The sequence below is a fragment of the Rattus norvegicus genome, chromosome 15, assembly GCF_021556685.1.
Source record: "Rattus norvegicus strain SHRSP/BbbUtx chromosome 15, alternate assembly SHRSP_T2T, whole genome shotgun sequence".
NCBI lineage: Eukaryota > Metazoa > Chordata > Mammalia > Rodentia > Muridae > Rattus > Rattus norvegicus.
In genome coordinates, this window is record NC_141548.1 from 51641302 (window position 1) to 51657064 (window position 15763).

A 15763-nucleotide genomic window follows, 5' to 3' on the forward strand; every position below is an offset into this window, starting at 1 on the left:
AGTAACAGTATTGCTTTAAAAAATCTTGGAGTGGAGGACTTCAGGAACAGGAACCCATAGATGAATACTCACTTAAAAATATATGAGAGCTTGCATGTATGTATGTATACCATGTGTGTACCCAATGCCTGTAGAGGTCAGGTGTCTGACCCTAGATATGGAGTTTTGGATATCTGTGGGTCATCATGTGTGTGCTGGGAGTCATCTCCCTTACTCTCCTCTCTATATAGGCATATACACAGGGATGCATATATAGCCTTCCCCTGCACTCCCCAAAGCACTGTTCATGAGCTCTAGTCTCAAGGTCCTGAGTTTGAGCCCTAGCATAACAAGAAAGTTCTGGAATACTCATTGCACATCCTATTCCCTCAGCAGAAGCTGGACTCAAAATTAAAACAAAACAAAAACAAAAACTTTGGTTCACCTGGGTTTACTTTAAACAAGTCTCACAGCAGTTCCGTGCTTTGGTTCTGTTCCCTTCAATGCAAGAGGGCAACCACACTACCTCCTTTTTTAAGATGAAAAAAAAAATTTGACATGAACCCCTCCATGCCTTTGTAGTAGAAACAGCTACTACTGTACCTTCTACACTATTATTATTATCACTCTGTCATGTTTTACTGCTCCTTCCGAAGTAGGCCACCACATTGCTTTAGAACATGAATCTTGTGGTCTCCTATTTGTGGTTAAGTTTTGCGATATAATTTTACCCTGATAAGTCCCTCCCACTCCAGGGTGCAACTTCACCAATCTCAAGCCTTCGAAATGAGTCTTTAATCAGTCTCTTCTCTGTTAAAGAAACAACTAGAAGTCTCACCATTCCACTTTCTTTGAACATACTGGGAATAAGATTACTCTTTGAACTTGGGGAAAGATGCCACAAGTTTGCAAAATAACAGCCTACTCTGCTTGCTAATCTTTACTTCCCATGGCCCCAAACTGTGGGGTTTGTTACACAGAAAATCTGAAGGTTCCTGACAGTGGATTTGCATCAGTAACTGTCAAGAGTATCAGAAGCCCCAGATAGCAAAAACTTTACCTAGTTGGAAAGAAACAGCTTGCACTTGTTCCAGCTACTACTGGGTTAGGTGTAGGCTATCTTTTTTCTTTTTTTCCCGGCCTGTGTTATTCTATAAGGAAAAAGTGGCTCGGCCCCAAAGCATCCCCCCGCCCAGCTCCGGAGCATGATCAAGACCCTTCTGAGGGCTGTCTGCACCCAACCCCAGCAGCTCTGGTTTCAGACACACCCCCCTCCACCCCGTGTTTCACCGGAGGTGTGGGCGCTCAACTCCTAGGCTATGGCAAGGGGGGACGCCAGGGGAGGCGAGCAAGGCCTCAGCTCCCATTTTGGAGGACGGGGTGCTCGGGCCTCCTGGCTGTGCCAATGGAAAGTGGGAGCGGAGGGAGTTTCAGAGCAGAGGTGGAGGGCCAGACGGGGAAAGGGGTCTCTCGGATTCGGGGGCGTGAGAAGGCGACCGGAAAGAGTGAGGAGAGCGGGGTTCGCGTGGTGAGGCTCTTTTTGTTAATCACGGAGGGCCGGCGGTGTGACCTGGGGGGCCTCTTAGGACAGTCAGCGAGGGGTCCTCTCCCTCCCGGTTTGGAGGGATCCCTAAGGGCTGCGCGGAGGCCTCGGGCCGCGGCTATACGCGCCCACTAACCAGTCCGCCCTTCCAGCGCCTCGTGTGAGGCATGGGGCCGGGTGGGAGGGGATGGAGGAGGCCCCCCGTTCGGGAGGCGGGAAAGGCCCCGCGCTGCGGGACGGGCGGCGGTTCCATGGTTCCGAGCGGCGGCGACGCGGCCTGTCGGGTCCCGGGCGGGCTCGAGCCCCAGGGCCCGCGTGCGCCCCGCACTCGGTGGCCCCGTTCCCGCGGCCGCCCCCTCCCCCGGCGCTCGCTCACCTGCACATGATCCGCCATTTTGCTCCATTCATGCTCCTCTCAGGCCCCCCCCTCCCCCCCAGCGCGCACCTCGGCCGGGGCTGCCGCCGCCGCTGCCGCCGCCGTCGCCGCTGCGCCTGCGCGCTGGGGGCTCGGCGCTCTACGCTCGTGGCGTAGTGCCGCTCGGCTACGCAGGCCCTGGCCGGTCGGCTTGGGTTGGAGAATGCGCAGCGTGGCTGGGACGGCGTAGAGGCGCGGGCAACGTCAGCGGCCCGGAGACGCGGGGAGGGAGGAAGCGGAGGGCCGTGGAAGCGCAAGGGAGGGGAGCTGGGGGGAACAAAGCTTTGTTTACATGGGTTTTAAAGGGGCCGCGCTCGAACTCGCGCGCGGGCCAGCACCGCGTGGAAGTGGACCATGCTTTCTGTCGTTCCGTGTGCTGTCATGGCACAACCCTGCACTCTGCACCCGGGGCATTGCCTGTCCACGTGCGGCCTGTTGACTTGCCTCTGGACATTTCTGCCTCAGGGCCAAAGACCTCCCACCTGGGATACCTGCACTATTCAGGACTTCCCAGGACACTGTTCTTAACTGTGCCACAATTGTGCTTGTGCTTTTCTAGCCTGTTCTACTGGACCAGGGTCATTGTTTTCTGATCCGGGTTTCACCAACAACCCCGGCAGCAATCGCCTTGTTTTTATTAATGTCTTTTTCTCCTCCATAAACTGCCATGGATACAGCCGCCAAATACCGATGATAAAAAATGTAACAAGCCGCCGTTTAATCTTCCGAAATCGATTGCTATTTTGACCAGTGCTACAGGCAACTCACCCCACTTCCCCTCCACCCCCAAAGGGGTCAGATGCTTAAAGAGGTGCTCAGCCGCTATCCCTCTTGGGTCGGGTGAGGGCAATATCTGAACGCCGAGGCCGAGTCCGCATCTATTTTCTGTGTTAGATAATGCCGATTCCTATTTTCTTTTGGATTCCACTCTGGTTGATACTCAAGGATCCTAGATTAAATCAGCAGGTTTTTGATAGCACTAATTATGTTAAGTTTGCTAATAAGGCTACATCTGCCTTGTTGGGGTGAGAGGGTAGGGAGCGCAAAAGAAGGTGGTAGTGAGAGGCCCACAGTATTACTGTTGCGGATTTATTGGGCTGGTTTTCAGCAGTGTGCCTTCCTCCTAGTGTGTCTTCTAGTTCGCAAAGGTAGGACAAGTAGGAACTACATTACCCAGACTTCCTTGTAACTGGGGTTCGGCCAGCAAAACTGGCTCAGTGAAAGAGACTGACTCAGAAGATTTTGGAGGCAGAAGTAAGGCAGAGCTTTCAACTGTTGTTTCTGGCAAGCTCTTCCTGTTAATCTTTCACTTTCTCGCCCTCTTTTCTCCTTCTCCCTCTTCAACCTTCCAGTAGCCAATCATTAATTCCATGAGTATAAATAGCAAGGGAGTGTGTAGGAGAGGTAGTGTCAGGGGACTCCTGACTTTGTGTTGCATGCATTACTGTTGTAGATGCTTGGGGTCTCAGTGGCAGTGACATTCTTCTTGACTGATTGGTTGGGTAGCTTTTGGTAGGCCTCTGTCCACTATCTCCTGATGCGGCTGGTTCTTCCTTTCTCTTACCTTTCTAATGGTACCTCACCCAGCTCACCCACTTAAAGTAACCTCAGAGGCAATCTTGATTTTTCAGCCTTGTTAGTCTCCACAGCCTTCACCCCCCAGTCCTGTTGAGTATATAGCTAATGCACACCCAACTCAGCTCCTGTCTTCACTGCTGACATCCTGGCCTGAGACTTACATTTTTTCTAAGCTCTCTTTTGATTCCTGTTATAGTTTCCCTTCTTCCAGTATTTCTCCTTGGAAGTGCAATCCTCATACCCTCTGCAAAACTGACCCCACAAAACAGATAATGTACACTCTTGTTTAAAGCCCTTGAGAGGACTCTTACTGAGTATATGCAGTGTGGTCTGAGTCACCTCTCCTGTACCCCTGCTCCTTCACAATGCTCTTTTCCTTTCTGACTCAGCTCTTCTTGCTTGTGCAATTACTTAGTGCCTTTCCTGGTCTGAAGGTGCTGAGAACTGAAACACCCCCCCCACCCCATGCAATGTGTTTCCCTTATCCTTGAAGGATATATTGCCTGAAGCTACATAGCAGGGAACATCTATTTGCTGGTTTCTCCATATATACCTAAGATAAAGTTTATAAAGTAGCCATAGTAAGATGAATAATAGATAACAGAACAATGAAAATGTGGCATTGCACATTTTTTTTTTTAAAAAAGGATTGCTTGTTTCTGGAGTATTTAATAGTTCTGAATTATAGTTTATGAAACCTTGGATATAGGAGGGCATACTTAATGGGGAAAGGGCTAGGCCTGGCAATGAAATTAGGGATGTATTCTGCCCTACCCTTCACAGTCAGCAACCTCTGGAGCTGAGGATCTGTCCTCCAGATCTCCAGCAGGCACCAGATCTGACCTCATCCTCATTTCTTTGCCCAATCCATCTTTCTCATGTCCACATCTCTCTGCCCATTTAAACCCTTTCTCTTGTGTGCCCAGAGCTGCCCACTGGGTAGCTGTCTTTACCTAGAAGATTCCCTGAGTAAGGAAGCCAAGAGCCAGCCTAAACCTCACCTTCCCTCAGTGTGAACTATGGAAATTCTTTCCTTTGTGACACCTTTGCTTCCTAACACTGGTGCTTGGAGACCAAGAAGTCCTCTAATTCTCTGCACCCCTGTTGTGTCTGGGAACAGTGTCTTGATTCCAGCTCATGTGGTTCCCCAGAGGCCAAGCAGAAGCTTCTGTGGTTAGTGCAGGATTCCCATAGCAGGATTCCCACTCCAGCCCGGTGAAGTTCAGCTTGATAGAAGACATGTTCTTGGTAGATTCTATCTCCTTTCAGACTATGGCTATGAGAAGAGTATCTCTCTAGCTTCCGCAGGCCAGGGACGGGATGGGGGTGTCTGGAATATGTGGGGTCAGGTTTAAAAAGTTTCCAAGGAATCTGGTAAACTCGGGTGCCCCCCTGTGGTTCTCATTGGTATATATCCGGTTTCCCTTCTGGTTGGAAGGTAAGCAGCGTGAAGAAAGCATCCTTTGCATTCCTAAGAGGAGTGTGCTGGTGACCTTCACAGCAGGGCCACACCAGAGCCATAGATAATGATCTGTATCCTTTTTAGGGTTGTTCTGCTTTTGATGCTTTCAAGGCCGTCTCACTGTGTAACCCTTGCTGGCTTGGAACTCACGAGGAAGACCAGGCCGGCTGTGAACTTACTGCAATTCTCTTGTTTCTGGGTTATAGAACCTGCACTTTGGTTGTTTTGTTTTTGAGACAGACAGGGTTTCCTGGTTCTGGCTGTCTTGGAACTCTTTGTAGACCAGGCTAGCCTCAAACTCAGAGACCTACCTGCCTCTGCCTCCTGAGTGCTCAGATGAAAGCTGTGGTGCATCACTGCACAAATGTGTGTTTTTAACAAGATTGGCACAGCAGAGGCAAAGACCACACAGATTCCAGGTAGACCAGACACTCTAGAGCCTAAGTTCTTAAACTCTTGGTCACAGCCCCATAGGGGATCTTGAAACTGAACATGGAGGGAAGGGGAACAGAAAAATTGGCAATTGTAAAAGGTCTCTGGATATGCAAAACTAAAAATTAATTCAAAACCAAATGTACAATGAAGCTAGGGGGATTCTGGCAGTGTTCTCTGGTTGCTCTGTGAGACTGGCCAAGCCAGCTCAGTCAGTCAACAGGTTCTCCGGGGCAGGAGCAAGAATTAAAAAGAAAACAAGACAATCAGACAACACTGTAGCGTGACCCCAGCCAGTTCTGAGGCTGAGGGGTTTGTTTGTTTTCTAGTTTGCTTCTTTAGCACTTTAAGTGTATGCAAGTAATAAGGTCAGTTCTAGGTCAAGGAACTAGCAAGACAGTAAACAAATAGTCAAGGAACAAGCAAGGCCATAAACAAAGCCCTGTGATCACTGTTTCCAAGGGCTTAACAGGATGACCTAGCTATCTGAGCCTACTTCCCTGTCATATTCTTGCCCGAAGCCTACTTCTTTGCTCTAGTCTAAAATCAGATTCCTGCCTGAGCTAACTTCCCTGACCTGGCCCAATGTTAAATTCCTGCCAAACTTCTCCAAAAGCTCTCCACTTGAGACTTCACTGCAGCCAGGGTTCTGAACAGGCAACATGCTCACTGTTGCTGTGTGTACTGTCAAACCATGCAATGCCTGAAAGGCATGCATTAGTTCAGATACAAGATTATTATATACCATGAATTGATGTATCTTTACTGTACACCAGGTTTTTCTGCTGCTATGGAAACATAATGGCTTGATAATAGAAAAAACCCCAATATTTTTCTACAGTCATTCCTCAGCACCTATAAAATTAGTATATCCTGGGTTGGGGATTTAGCTCAGCGGTAGAGCACTTGCCTAGCAAGCACAAGGCCCTGGGTTCGGTCCCCAGCTCCGAAAAAAAGAAAAAAGAAAAAAAATTAGTATATCCTTAGATTATATTGTTAGAATATTTTATTTTAAAAACTGCTCTTTGAGTTGCTCACTTGTTTCACAAAAGATATTACAGGTATTTTGAACTTGGAATTTGCATTGGATTTCTAACAGTTTCTGATATGACTCTAAACATACTAGTGCCACTTTATACTGTGTGTGTGTGTATGTATGTATGTATGTATGTATGTATGTATGTATGTATGTGGTTTGGGGGAAGAGGTCTTCTGTATCAAAGACATACCTTGGCAAATACCTGTGTAGCCAAGGATGACTTTGAACTTCCAATCCTCCTGCCTCCACCTCCCAAGTGTTAGGAATCCAGGTGTGGACTACCATGTCCAGCTGTACTATGTGTGAAGTGAATTCTCAGCACTGATGATTATAAAATCAGAATAGCATTCAACTTTGAAAAACATTAAAACCAGAGTTATATAAATTTATTAGCATCTGCAATTCCTGAAGGCAAGATGGGACATGGAGAGAGGAAAATTTTGAAAAACTGCTTTTCCATACTGTGTATGTGGCTTAGCTTTGCCTGAGTTGGAAGACTCTGGTTCCCTTTCAGGAGCTCTCCAGACCACTCCTAACTTCAGTTTCTTTCCTTTTCAATTAGTAGGTTGTGGGGACTGATTAATTAATGAGGTTCCCATGTCCTACACTATCAAATATTCAGCCATCATGTAGTTATTGTGTGAAAATGAACAAGTGTACCCATCTCAGCATGTAAATTTGCTTCTGTTTTTATACTTTTGGTTATGAGCCTAGCCGTTTAATGGCTGAACCATCCCTCCAGTCCTGCTTGTCATTAATAAATGGCAGTGCATACACCAAAGACCTTTTTTAAAAGTAAGTTTATGATTGGTTATTAGTAAATGCTTGATATGCATATTTGTTTTATATTCCTGAGCCCAAGTAAAATTTCCCAGGTGATAAGGATTGAGAAGTGAAGACTCTGTGATGCTCTGAAGACAAGAGGAGGGTGGTACCCCATTCCATAATCCTAGCCATTTCCTAAGCCAGTGCTCCCACAACTCCATGGTTCTCTTTTAGTGTTTGGTCCAACTTGCTAAAATCCTGGCATCAAGGTTGGGGTGATGAGCTGGACTAACACTCCTCCATACCCCAGAGCTTTCATGCTCATTTTTCTGAGCTGTTATGGTCTGCACCCAGCACCTACAGCAGAAGGCTTGAACAACATGCAACCGATACTCCTCAGTAGAAGAAATGGGCTAAGTTATATACACACCCTTCATAGGATTGCTCCAGGAGAATGGTCTGGTCCTCAGTTTTCCCCAACTATTCTAAATTGCTTCTTCAAGCCATCTGGCTCTAAGGTGAATTTCTCCATGGAACATGGCTTTTCCCAAAAGAGATTCTCTTTCTGCATAGTATCTGCATTCTGATTAGGGCCTGAGAGAAGTTGCATTACAGAACTGGGAAGATGAGTCCATGGCTAATGGCTTTAGATGCAAGCCTGAGGACTTGAGTTTAGATCTCCATATTAAAGTAGCATCTTCAATCCCTGCAGGCATGCTGGGAGTCAGAGGCAGGAGAATTTCCAGAAGCTGCTTTTCATGGGCAAGCTACTTTGACTTATGGGAAGGTAAACAAGAGATCCTGTCTCAGACAGGTTGGGAGTTGAGGAGGGATACCTGAGGTTGGTCTCTGACTTCCACAGGTATGCTTGTAAGTGTGATACACACACACACACACACACACACACACACACACACACACACACACACACACACACCACTCTTGAACGATTAAAAAAAAGTTGTGCTAACTAGGCATGATGGCACATGTATTAAAGACTAGCCCATGATACATAAGACTCTGTCTCAAAAGATCAAAACCCAACCAATGAAACAAACAAATAAAAACCCTGTTGAATTAGCAATCTATCCATGCCCCCTTAACAGTTCTGTGATCTCAGGTAAGTTGCAAACAGATGCGCTTATGCCCACCCTGCCTTTGTCAAAGAGTAGGATGTGACTGGTGAAACAGTACATGCTAAGGACCAGCCTCTGCATGGAGAGAAGGGGTTTCTGGGAGTGGTGAAAAGAATGACTCAAAGTCAAAGTTTAGATCCAAGCTGATGACCTGTGTTGTGCTTGACACAGCTTTTCCAGTTTCCTTCTGTGTTCTACTTTCTCTCTATTCTGCTTGCTTGCTATTAAGATCTCGATCTCTCTCTCTCTCTCTCTCTCTCTCTCTCTCTCTCTCTCTCTCTGTGTCTGCATCTGCATGTGCACATGTCTGTTCTCCAAGTAGTTCTCTTTTATCCTAAAAAATTATCTGGGTAGCTCGCCTCCTGCAGAACATAGGTTCAGTCTTTTATTTTACATAGCAATCCAGTAATTTACTCCAGGTTTCCTTTTGATTATCTTATGAATCAGCATCCTGAGGGCCCAGCCCTTTGATTCTTAGGAGACTTCAAGCATACATTTTTTTCTTAATTTTGCAGAAGAATTCAGAGATCTGTCTACCTTTGTTAAGAACAGACAATACGCTAGTTATGTGGGACACTGCCCTGATCACACCCGGGCCTAACCTTCCACTGTTCTAGGCTGACCTTGAACTCAGGAATCTGCCTGCCTTTATACTTTCTGACAAACTGGCACATAGTTTAGCTGCCTTTGTTCTTTTAGATTCATGAAGCCCCTCATAATTCATATTGCATCCTTATATTTTGCATAGTTGAGAAATTATATTTATTTTGAACTCATGTGTTTAGAGTTCTTTCCCATAGACTTAAGAACTGTCCTAAAGGTCTTAGCATTTACCATTTTGCTGAGACATTAGCCTCATTAGCTAACACCTTCGCCTTCTAGACTCATGTTCTCAGATTATCATGGAGTCATTAACATTGACAGAGAGGACCTTCCTCAGAGGAATGTGAAAATGTATACATTATTACCCAAACAAGCCTCACACCCACAGAGGCATGCACACGTGTGGAGGCTCGCACCAGGGCCCTGACCCAGGGGCAGGAGCCATGTCATGTCACTCTGTCTCCAGCAGGGCCACATCTTGACAAGTATAGAATTGGGAGTTCTGAAGCTCCTGTGGTTTAAGGCAAGTTCCACTCGAAACCCAAGTGTCTGTGGAACACTCGTGAGGAAGGAAGCCAACAGCGGAGATGTACTTGGGGAGTAAATCTTTTTCTAGAGAGGATGTTCTTATTTCTAGATTCTTCACAGAGTTATGTATGGTATGTGCTGTTGGCATGCAGGAAATACTTTCAATGGGACTGGTACGTGAGTGCATGCACATGAGCGTGTGTGTGTGTGTGTGTGTGTGTACCTGTGTGCATTCATGTGTGTTTTATCTGTACACAACCAGGCATCTGGCTCAGCTTTGCCTGAGCTGAGAGTCTTGGGTTCTAGGCTGGTGACCTTATATGCCCTCCAGACCATCTCTACCTTCAGTTTTCTCTTTTCAATGAGTAGGTTATGCTGATTGACTCCAAAGGTCCTTCCAGCCCTGGAACACTCAGCATCTGGCCTGAATGTAGAGCCCTCGCTGCTGCTTTTCTTGAACAACTTGATTTGGGGTCTCTTTGTTCCTATGGCCCAGTCCTTCACACCAGCATCTACAGAAGTGCAAAATTTGGCTTCTTTTGGAAATTGCATGTTACTCACTGGAAATGCAGGAAGGAAGCTTGAGGGTGAAGTGCACTCAAAAAAAAAAAAAAAAAAAAAAGAGGCACACAGAGCAAGAAACCACAGGGCCTATCACCCTGTCGTCATCAAGCAGACTAGAATAGAGTAGAAAAACTCTAGGCAGAGAGGAAATGAACTAGAGAGAAGGGGGAACAGGCCCAGAAGAGAGAGGAGAGAGGGCAGAAGCAATGGCGGGCTGAGGCTGGGATGGTCAGGATGGGGGAGATGGCCGTGAAGCAAGGCCTCCTGCATCTCCAGCAGCAGCAGACCTTTGGCAAGGTAAGAGTAAGGCTGGGCTCTGGCTGGGTGGAGCCGCTTGGAGGAGGACCTGGTTACTATCTTGGGTAGAGGGGTCTTAATGTCCCTGACCCTTATGAGATCGTGTGCTCTACCAGTTTAGACGTCTTAGGGAAGACATCTCCCTTCTTGCCTTGCCTCCTAACCCAGGCCCCAAATCGCTCTCTTTGCTGAGGGTTGTTTGTCCTTGAGTGTGGGGTGGGGAAGGAAGCAGATGCTGACATCATCTCTCTCTCCCCCTCTCCCTCTCTCTCTCTTTGTTCTCTTGCACAGTATTGAATTCGGGGGTAACTTGGGAGGGTATGGACGGAGGAGTTGGGGACCAGTTTGAGATGACAGCAGAAGTTTCTTACACCTTTGACTGCTACTAAGCTGTGGCCTCAGGGTGTTCTGACCTCTTCCTTCCCTAGCCTCTTTGAAGGAGAAGCTCCTCTGCCTCCTGCTGTCGCCCAGTTGTGCCTACCCACACTCCCTACCTCACCCTGTCTAGGTCTCTGTCTGTCTCTCTGCTTGTCTCTCACGGTCCAATTTGTTAATCAGTGAGACAAAAAGGAAAGAAGTTGGGAATCTTTGGAGCCAGAGCCTTCCCTGTGATGAAGACTTGTTCCTGGTCTAGGCTACCATTCACCCTCTGGGCTCGGTGACTTTTGTCCCCACTACCTGGTGGATGGGCCTGTCATCTTCCTGGGCTCTGCATCCATAGGACATTTACTGCGGCCCTTGCCTAGCGGCAGTTCTTGGTCTCTTGACTAATCATCAGCTCGCTCATTCCATGGTCTCTGTTGTCTTCTCTGGCCTCTCTGGTTCATCTGTGATGGTTCCCTTTCTTCCCATCCTGTGTTGTTGCTGTTCCTGCTCTGCTACCTCTCCTATAACTCCTCTTCTTCCCTTTCATGACTGTCTCTCCATCTCCGATTTTTTCCACTTGGCCTCTACTTGCCATACTTGGGCTCAGAAGTGGCGCCGGTTCACAGCCGTGTTATATGGAGAGTCTGGCTGTGCCCTAGCCAGACTAGAGCTCCAGGATGGCCCGGAGAAGACACGTCGAGGAGAGGCCACTCGGAAGGTTGTTCGCCTCAGTGACTGCTTACGGGTAGCAGAGGTAGGCAGTGAGGCCAGCAGTCCCCGGGACACCAGTGCCTTCATCCTGGAGACCAAGGAGCGTCTGTACCTGCTGGCAGCCCCCTCAACAGAGCGCAGTGATTGGATACAGGCCATCTGCCTGTTGGCTTTCCCGGTGAGGTGTACAAAGTAGCACATAGGCACACAAGGGGAGGGCAATGTTAGATACTTCCTGTGGGCAGGTGGTGAAAGAAACAAAACTCTCTTTTAGAGGAGTTCTTCCTTAAGGGAACCCAGTTTGAAGTGCACTCACAACCAGAAGGCTGGGTGTGAGCTGAAAGTGTGGGTCAGAGGGAGGCTTTGGGGTGAGTTCTGGTGCTAAGACCTGGGACCGTCTGCCTCCTCAGGGGCAGAGGAAAGAGTCACCAGGTCTGGAGGAAAAGAATGGCAGTCCCTGCATGGAGGAGAATGAGTTGTATAGCAGCTCTACTACAGGTAAGGGTTGGGGTTGAGGGACACTCTTAGTGTGGGCGGGAGGAGGCCTGGGCTGGCTGCAAGGTCAAGTCTTCCTGCCTTGTGGTTACCCTGGGCCCAGCTTATCAGCTTCTCCCTTCCTGGCTTCTTGGTGTGGCTCAAGGTTGTTGGAACCCAGCCTGCCTGTCACTCCCTTGGCTCAGCCTGACCTACCTGACTGAGGCTGGGGGTCTTGGTCTTGACTCTCTCTCTTCCTGGGTCCTAAAGTGATTGTGTGAGGAGAGAATCGCTTTGTGAATGTCTGGTTGTGCAGGGCCTCCTGTGAATAGGGAACTGTAGTGCTGATAAGAGAGGCCTAATTCTTGCTTGCTTTGTGCTTTCTATGCTCCTCATGGAGTCACAGGAGAGAAATGCTTCCATTAAAGGTCCATCCACAGGAAGGGTCACTGGCCATAGGAGGGTCTTAGGGTCAGGCTTCACTCGTAGCTTAGCATCAGGGACTTGGGGAGAGATGGTGTGCACAAGCTGCAGCTCTGGCACCAGTGGCAGGAAGGATGTGGGCCCAGCACTGGGGCGGTGTGGCTGAGGGCATGAAGGATGCCTTCCAGGGGAGTAGGTGGGATCAGCGACCTAGGCTTTAAGATCTGTAGTGGGATCACAGGTAACACGAACAGGTTTTTCTCGAGAATTTCTGGCATGCTTACTAAGGATGGGTTGGTGTGGAAGAAGTCCACTGTTTCCTGTAGCTGCTTTTCTTTCCTTCTCCCCAGGGGTCTGCAAGGAATATGCAGTGACCATACGACCCACAGAAGCCAGTGAGCGCTGCCGGCTCCGAGGGTCCTATACTCTCCGGACCGGGGTGAGTGCCCTGGAGCTGTGGGGTGGCCCTGAGCCAGGCACACAGCTATATGACTGGCCCTACAGGTTTCTGCGACGATTTGGGCGTGACAAGGTGAGTGAACCGAGCAGGCTGAGACCAAAGATGAGTTACTTAAGAGGAACAACCAGGGAGGGGCAGAGAGCCATTGGAGAATGGAGGGAGCCAGCAGAGGTAGGAGGACCCGGGAGGGGAAGGAGGGAAAGCCAAGAGGTCTAGGTAAGGAGATATGACTTAGAAGGGATGGGGCAGACAGAAGAGCTGTTGACACTTGAGCCATGTGTGGAAGGAAGAGGAGAGTGTTCTTGCCAGGTATGGTGGCACACAACTATAATGTTGGCACAGAGGAGGCTGAGGTAGGAGACAACAGAGTTGAAGGCCCTACCTGGGCTACATAGTAAGAACCTTTCCCCAAGTAAACAACCAACCTCAATTAAAAAAACACGGGGGTAAAAGGACAAGAGCTAAAAAAGAAGTTTCTGATGCAGAGGCCTGAACGTCTATATTTGGGTGGAGGTCCAGGAAAGAACAGTTCCATAACCTTTCCCCCCCTCACTGTAGGTGACTTTTTCCTTTGAGGCTGGCAGACGCTGTGTCTCTGGAGAGGGCAGCTTTGAGTTTGAAACACGACAAGGCAATGAGATCTTCCAAGCCCTAGAAAAGGCCATTGCTGCCCAGAAGAATGCCACCCCTTCTGGGCCTCCGACCCTGCCAGCCACAGGGTCCATGATGCCTACTGCGCTGCCTCGACCTGAAAGCCCCTATTCCCGGCCCCACGACTCTCTGCCTTCTCCATCCCCTGGCACACCGGTGCCTGGCATAAGGTCAGGGGGCTCTGAGGGGGAATATGCTGTGCCTTTTGACACAGTGGTTCACTCCCTGAAGAAGAGCTTCAGGGGCATCCTGACAGGTCCTCCTCCACTCCTTCCTGACCCACTATATGACAGCATCCAGGAGGATCCTGTGGTCCCTCTACCTGACCATATATATGATGAACCTGAGGGTGTGGCTGCCCTCTCCCTCTACGAGAGATCACAGAAGCCCTCAGGGGAGACATGGAGGGAGCAGGCCACTGCTGATGGGGGTACCAACTCCCTCCAGCAAGACTCCTCTGTGTCTGGCTGGCCACAGGTAACTGAGTATGACAATGTCATACTTAAAAAAGGCCCAAAGTAAGGGGATGGCCAGGAGATGGGATATGTGGCTCCCAAGGAGGTCTTTGGAAGATGTGGATGGGAAATGGGGGACTTCTGGGAGAGTCCTTTTTTGGTTACTGTCCCTTCCTGGGCCCAACGTTTGCTGTGCCTTATTTGTGTACTGTGTGAGTCACTATCGTGGAGCAGGAAGAGGGCCCTGGAGGGACCCACCCTCCTCCTACACTTTTCCACTTCCTCCCACTGCCTTGGGTCTCAAGGGAACTGGGGCCATTTCTCTTAAAGACAGAGGATTTCCGCAGATGTCCTGGCTCCTTGGTATGTACAGGCCTTCTGCCTATAGATGTTCTGACCCTTGGACAACCCTGGCTTCAGGGTAACAATAAGAGTGGCTGTTGTTCCCCCCCTGGCTTCCAGAGTTTTCTAGACATTAAACCAATTTTGAACTACTCCTTTGTGGCCTGAATGCTGTGAGGTTGGAAGAAGCTGGGGCTGACCTGCTGAATGCTTCTTCCCCTGGCTGTGATGTCTTTCCTGGGCCTATGCCAGGTCCTCAGCATCTGTCTACAGAGTCAAGGCCCCGAAGGTCTGGGTCCCTAGGAAAATGTTTATCTTGATCTGTTTTCTGTTGCTATAACTGAATACCATAGTCTAGGTATTTTATGAAGAAGAAAGATTTTATTTTCAGCTCATGGATCTTCAGGCTGGGGAGTCCACAAACACAAAGTGTGCTTCTGGTGAGGGCCTTCTTGCGTGATAGTACCACAGCGGACATGGCATGCCAAGAAGACAGTAAGCATACATGGAGAGAGGAAAGCTGTTCCCTAGATATTGCGCTAGTCCTCAAATGACTTAATTCATCTACAAAAGCAGTACCCTCATTGGCCAATCCCAAAGGCTCCACCTCCAAATCCATGAGCATATATAACTTTGGAGATTTTTGTTTTCAACATATGACACGTCCATTCAAAGCATGAAAAACCTTCAAACGTCCACTTTTTTACTTTTTACGAGGACAGAAAAATGGGAGTGGATGTGTTGATGCAGTTGATGGCAAACCTGGATTTTGAGAAAGACTTGGCCTTTAACATATTTTACATTTATTTACTTCTTCTGTGTGGGCAGGCAGGTGGGGCTTGTGCCACTTTTCTCGAGGAGGATGAAGGACAACTTGCCGGAGTCAGCTCTCTCCTTCTCATGAGCCCCAAGGTCTGTGTGACTTTTATGCACTAAAAATAAGACTTACAGGCTGGAGAGATGACTCAGCGGTTAAGAACACTGACTGCTCTTCCAGAGGTTCTGAGTTCAAATTCCAGCAACCATGTGGTGGCTCACAACCATTTGTAATGAGATCTGATGCCTGTTTCGGGTATGTCTGAAGACAGCAACAGTGTACTTATAATAAAAAAATAGATAAGTAAATAAATAAATCTTTAAAAAAAAGAGAAATAAGACTTACCTATTATGTGGCCCAAGCCAGCCTTTTCTACGACTTGACTGCCCCTCACCCCCCACTCTCCTGAATGCATATATGTGAAAAACAGAGAGAGCCAAAGCACAGGTGTCTGTCCACAAGAGGCAGTCCAAGGCCATGTGCTTCGGAAACAATAACTGTTGGGAGACCAAGAAAGGCTTCATAGCAAAAGGTGGTGTTTAAGGTAGGCTTTTCAGCATTTGATGGTACTTAAGGTGTCTGTGGAAGGGTGGGGGGAGAGGGGAAGGGGGAAGAGAAGGGGGAGAGGGAGGGAGGGAGAATATCTTGGAAGGGAGGAACAATAATGAAACTACAGAAGGAGTCGGGAAGCAATTGGAGACTCAGAGTGGAGGGGAGCCGTGA

General features: G+C 48.4%; 2 protein-coding genes across 7 annotated transcripts in view; one reads left to right on the forward strand and one right to left on the reverse strand.

Annotated features, from left to right (window-relative positions):
* Positions 1-2016, reverse strand: part of Xpo7 (exportin 7) — an 85990-nt gene extending 83974 nt beyond the window's left edge. The window contains 1 exon segment of one of the 2 annotated variants that reach the window (NM_001108386.2): positions 1899-2016. In NM_001108386.2, coding sequence (NP_001101856.2) covers positions 1899-1916 — 18 coding nt within the window. In that variant the 5' untranslated portion in view covers positions 1917-2016. 2 annotated transcript variants of the gene reach the window in all.
* On the forward strand, positions 1332-15375 carry Dok2 (docking protein 2). Of its 5 annotated transcripts, none has more exons than NM_001401274.1 (6): positions 1332-1507; positions 7926-8000; positions 11315-11596; positions 11829-11916; positions 12666-12847; positions 13334-15375. In NM_001401274.1, exons 1-6 carry the CDS (start codon positions 1385-1387, stop codon positions 13946-13948), a joined length of 1365 nt encoding a protein of 454 aa, NP_001388203.1. In that variant the 5' UTR covers positions 1332-1384; the 3' UTR covers positions 13949-15375. The 5 variants fall into 5 exon arrangements, with proteins under 5 accessions (NP_001388203.1, XP_087441474.1, NP_001099518.2 ...); XM_087585348.1 differs by lacking the exons at positions 1332-1507; positions 7926-8000 and adding an exon at positions 10201-10341 and having other exon boundaries at positions 13334-13596; positions 13720-15369; NM_001106048.2 differs by lacking the exons at positions 1332-1507; positions 7926-8000 and adding an exon at positions 10201-10341.
* Positions 15376-15763: the final 388 nt, after the last annotated feature.

Coding starts and splice junctions, on each gene's coding strand:
- Dok2 (NM_001401274.1), top strand. CDS start 1,385: ATGGAAAGTGGGAGCGGAGGGAGTTTCAGAGCAGAGGTGGAGGGCCAG. Junction 1,508..7,925: donor AGGAGAGCGGGGTTCGCGTG/GTGAGGCTCTTT, acceptor CAATCCCTGCAG/GCATGCTGGGAGTCAGAGGC. Junction 12,848..13,333: donor GACGATTTGGGCGTGACAAG/GTGAGTGAACCG, acceptor CCCTCACTGTAG/GTGACTTTTTCCTTTGAGGC.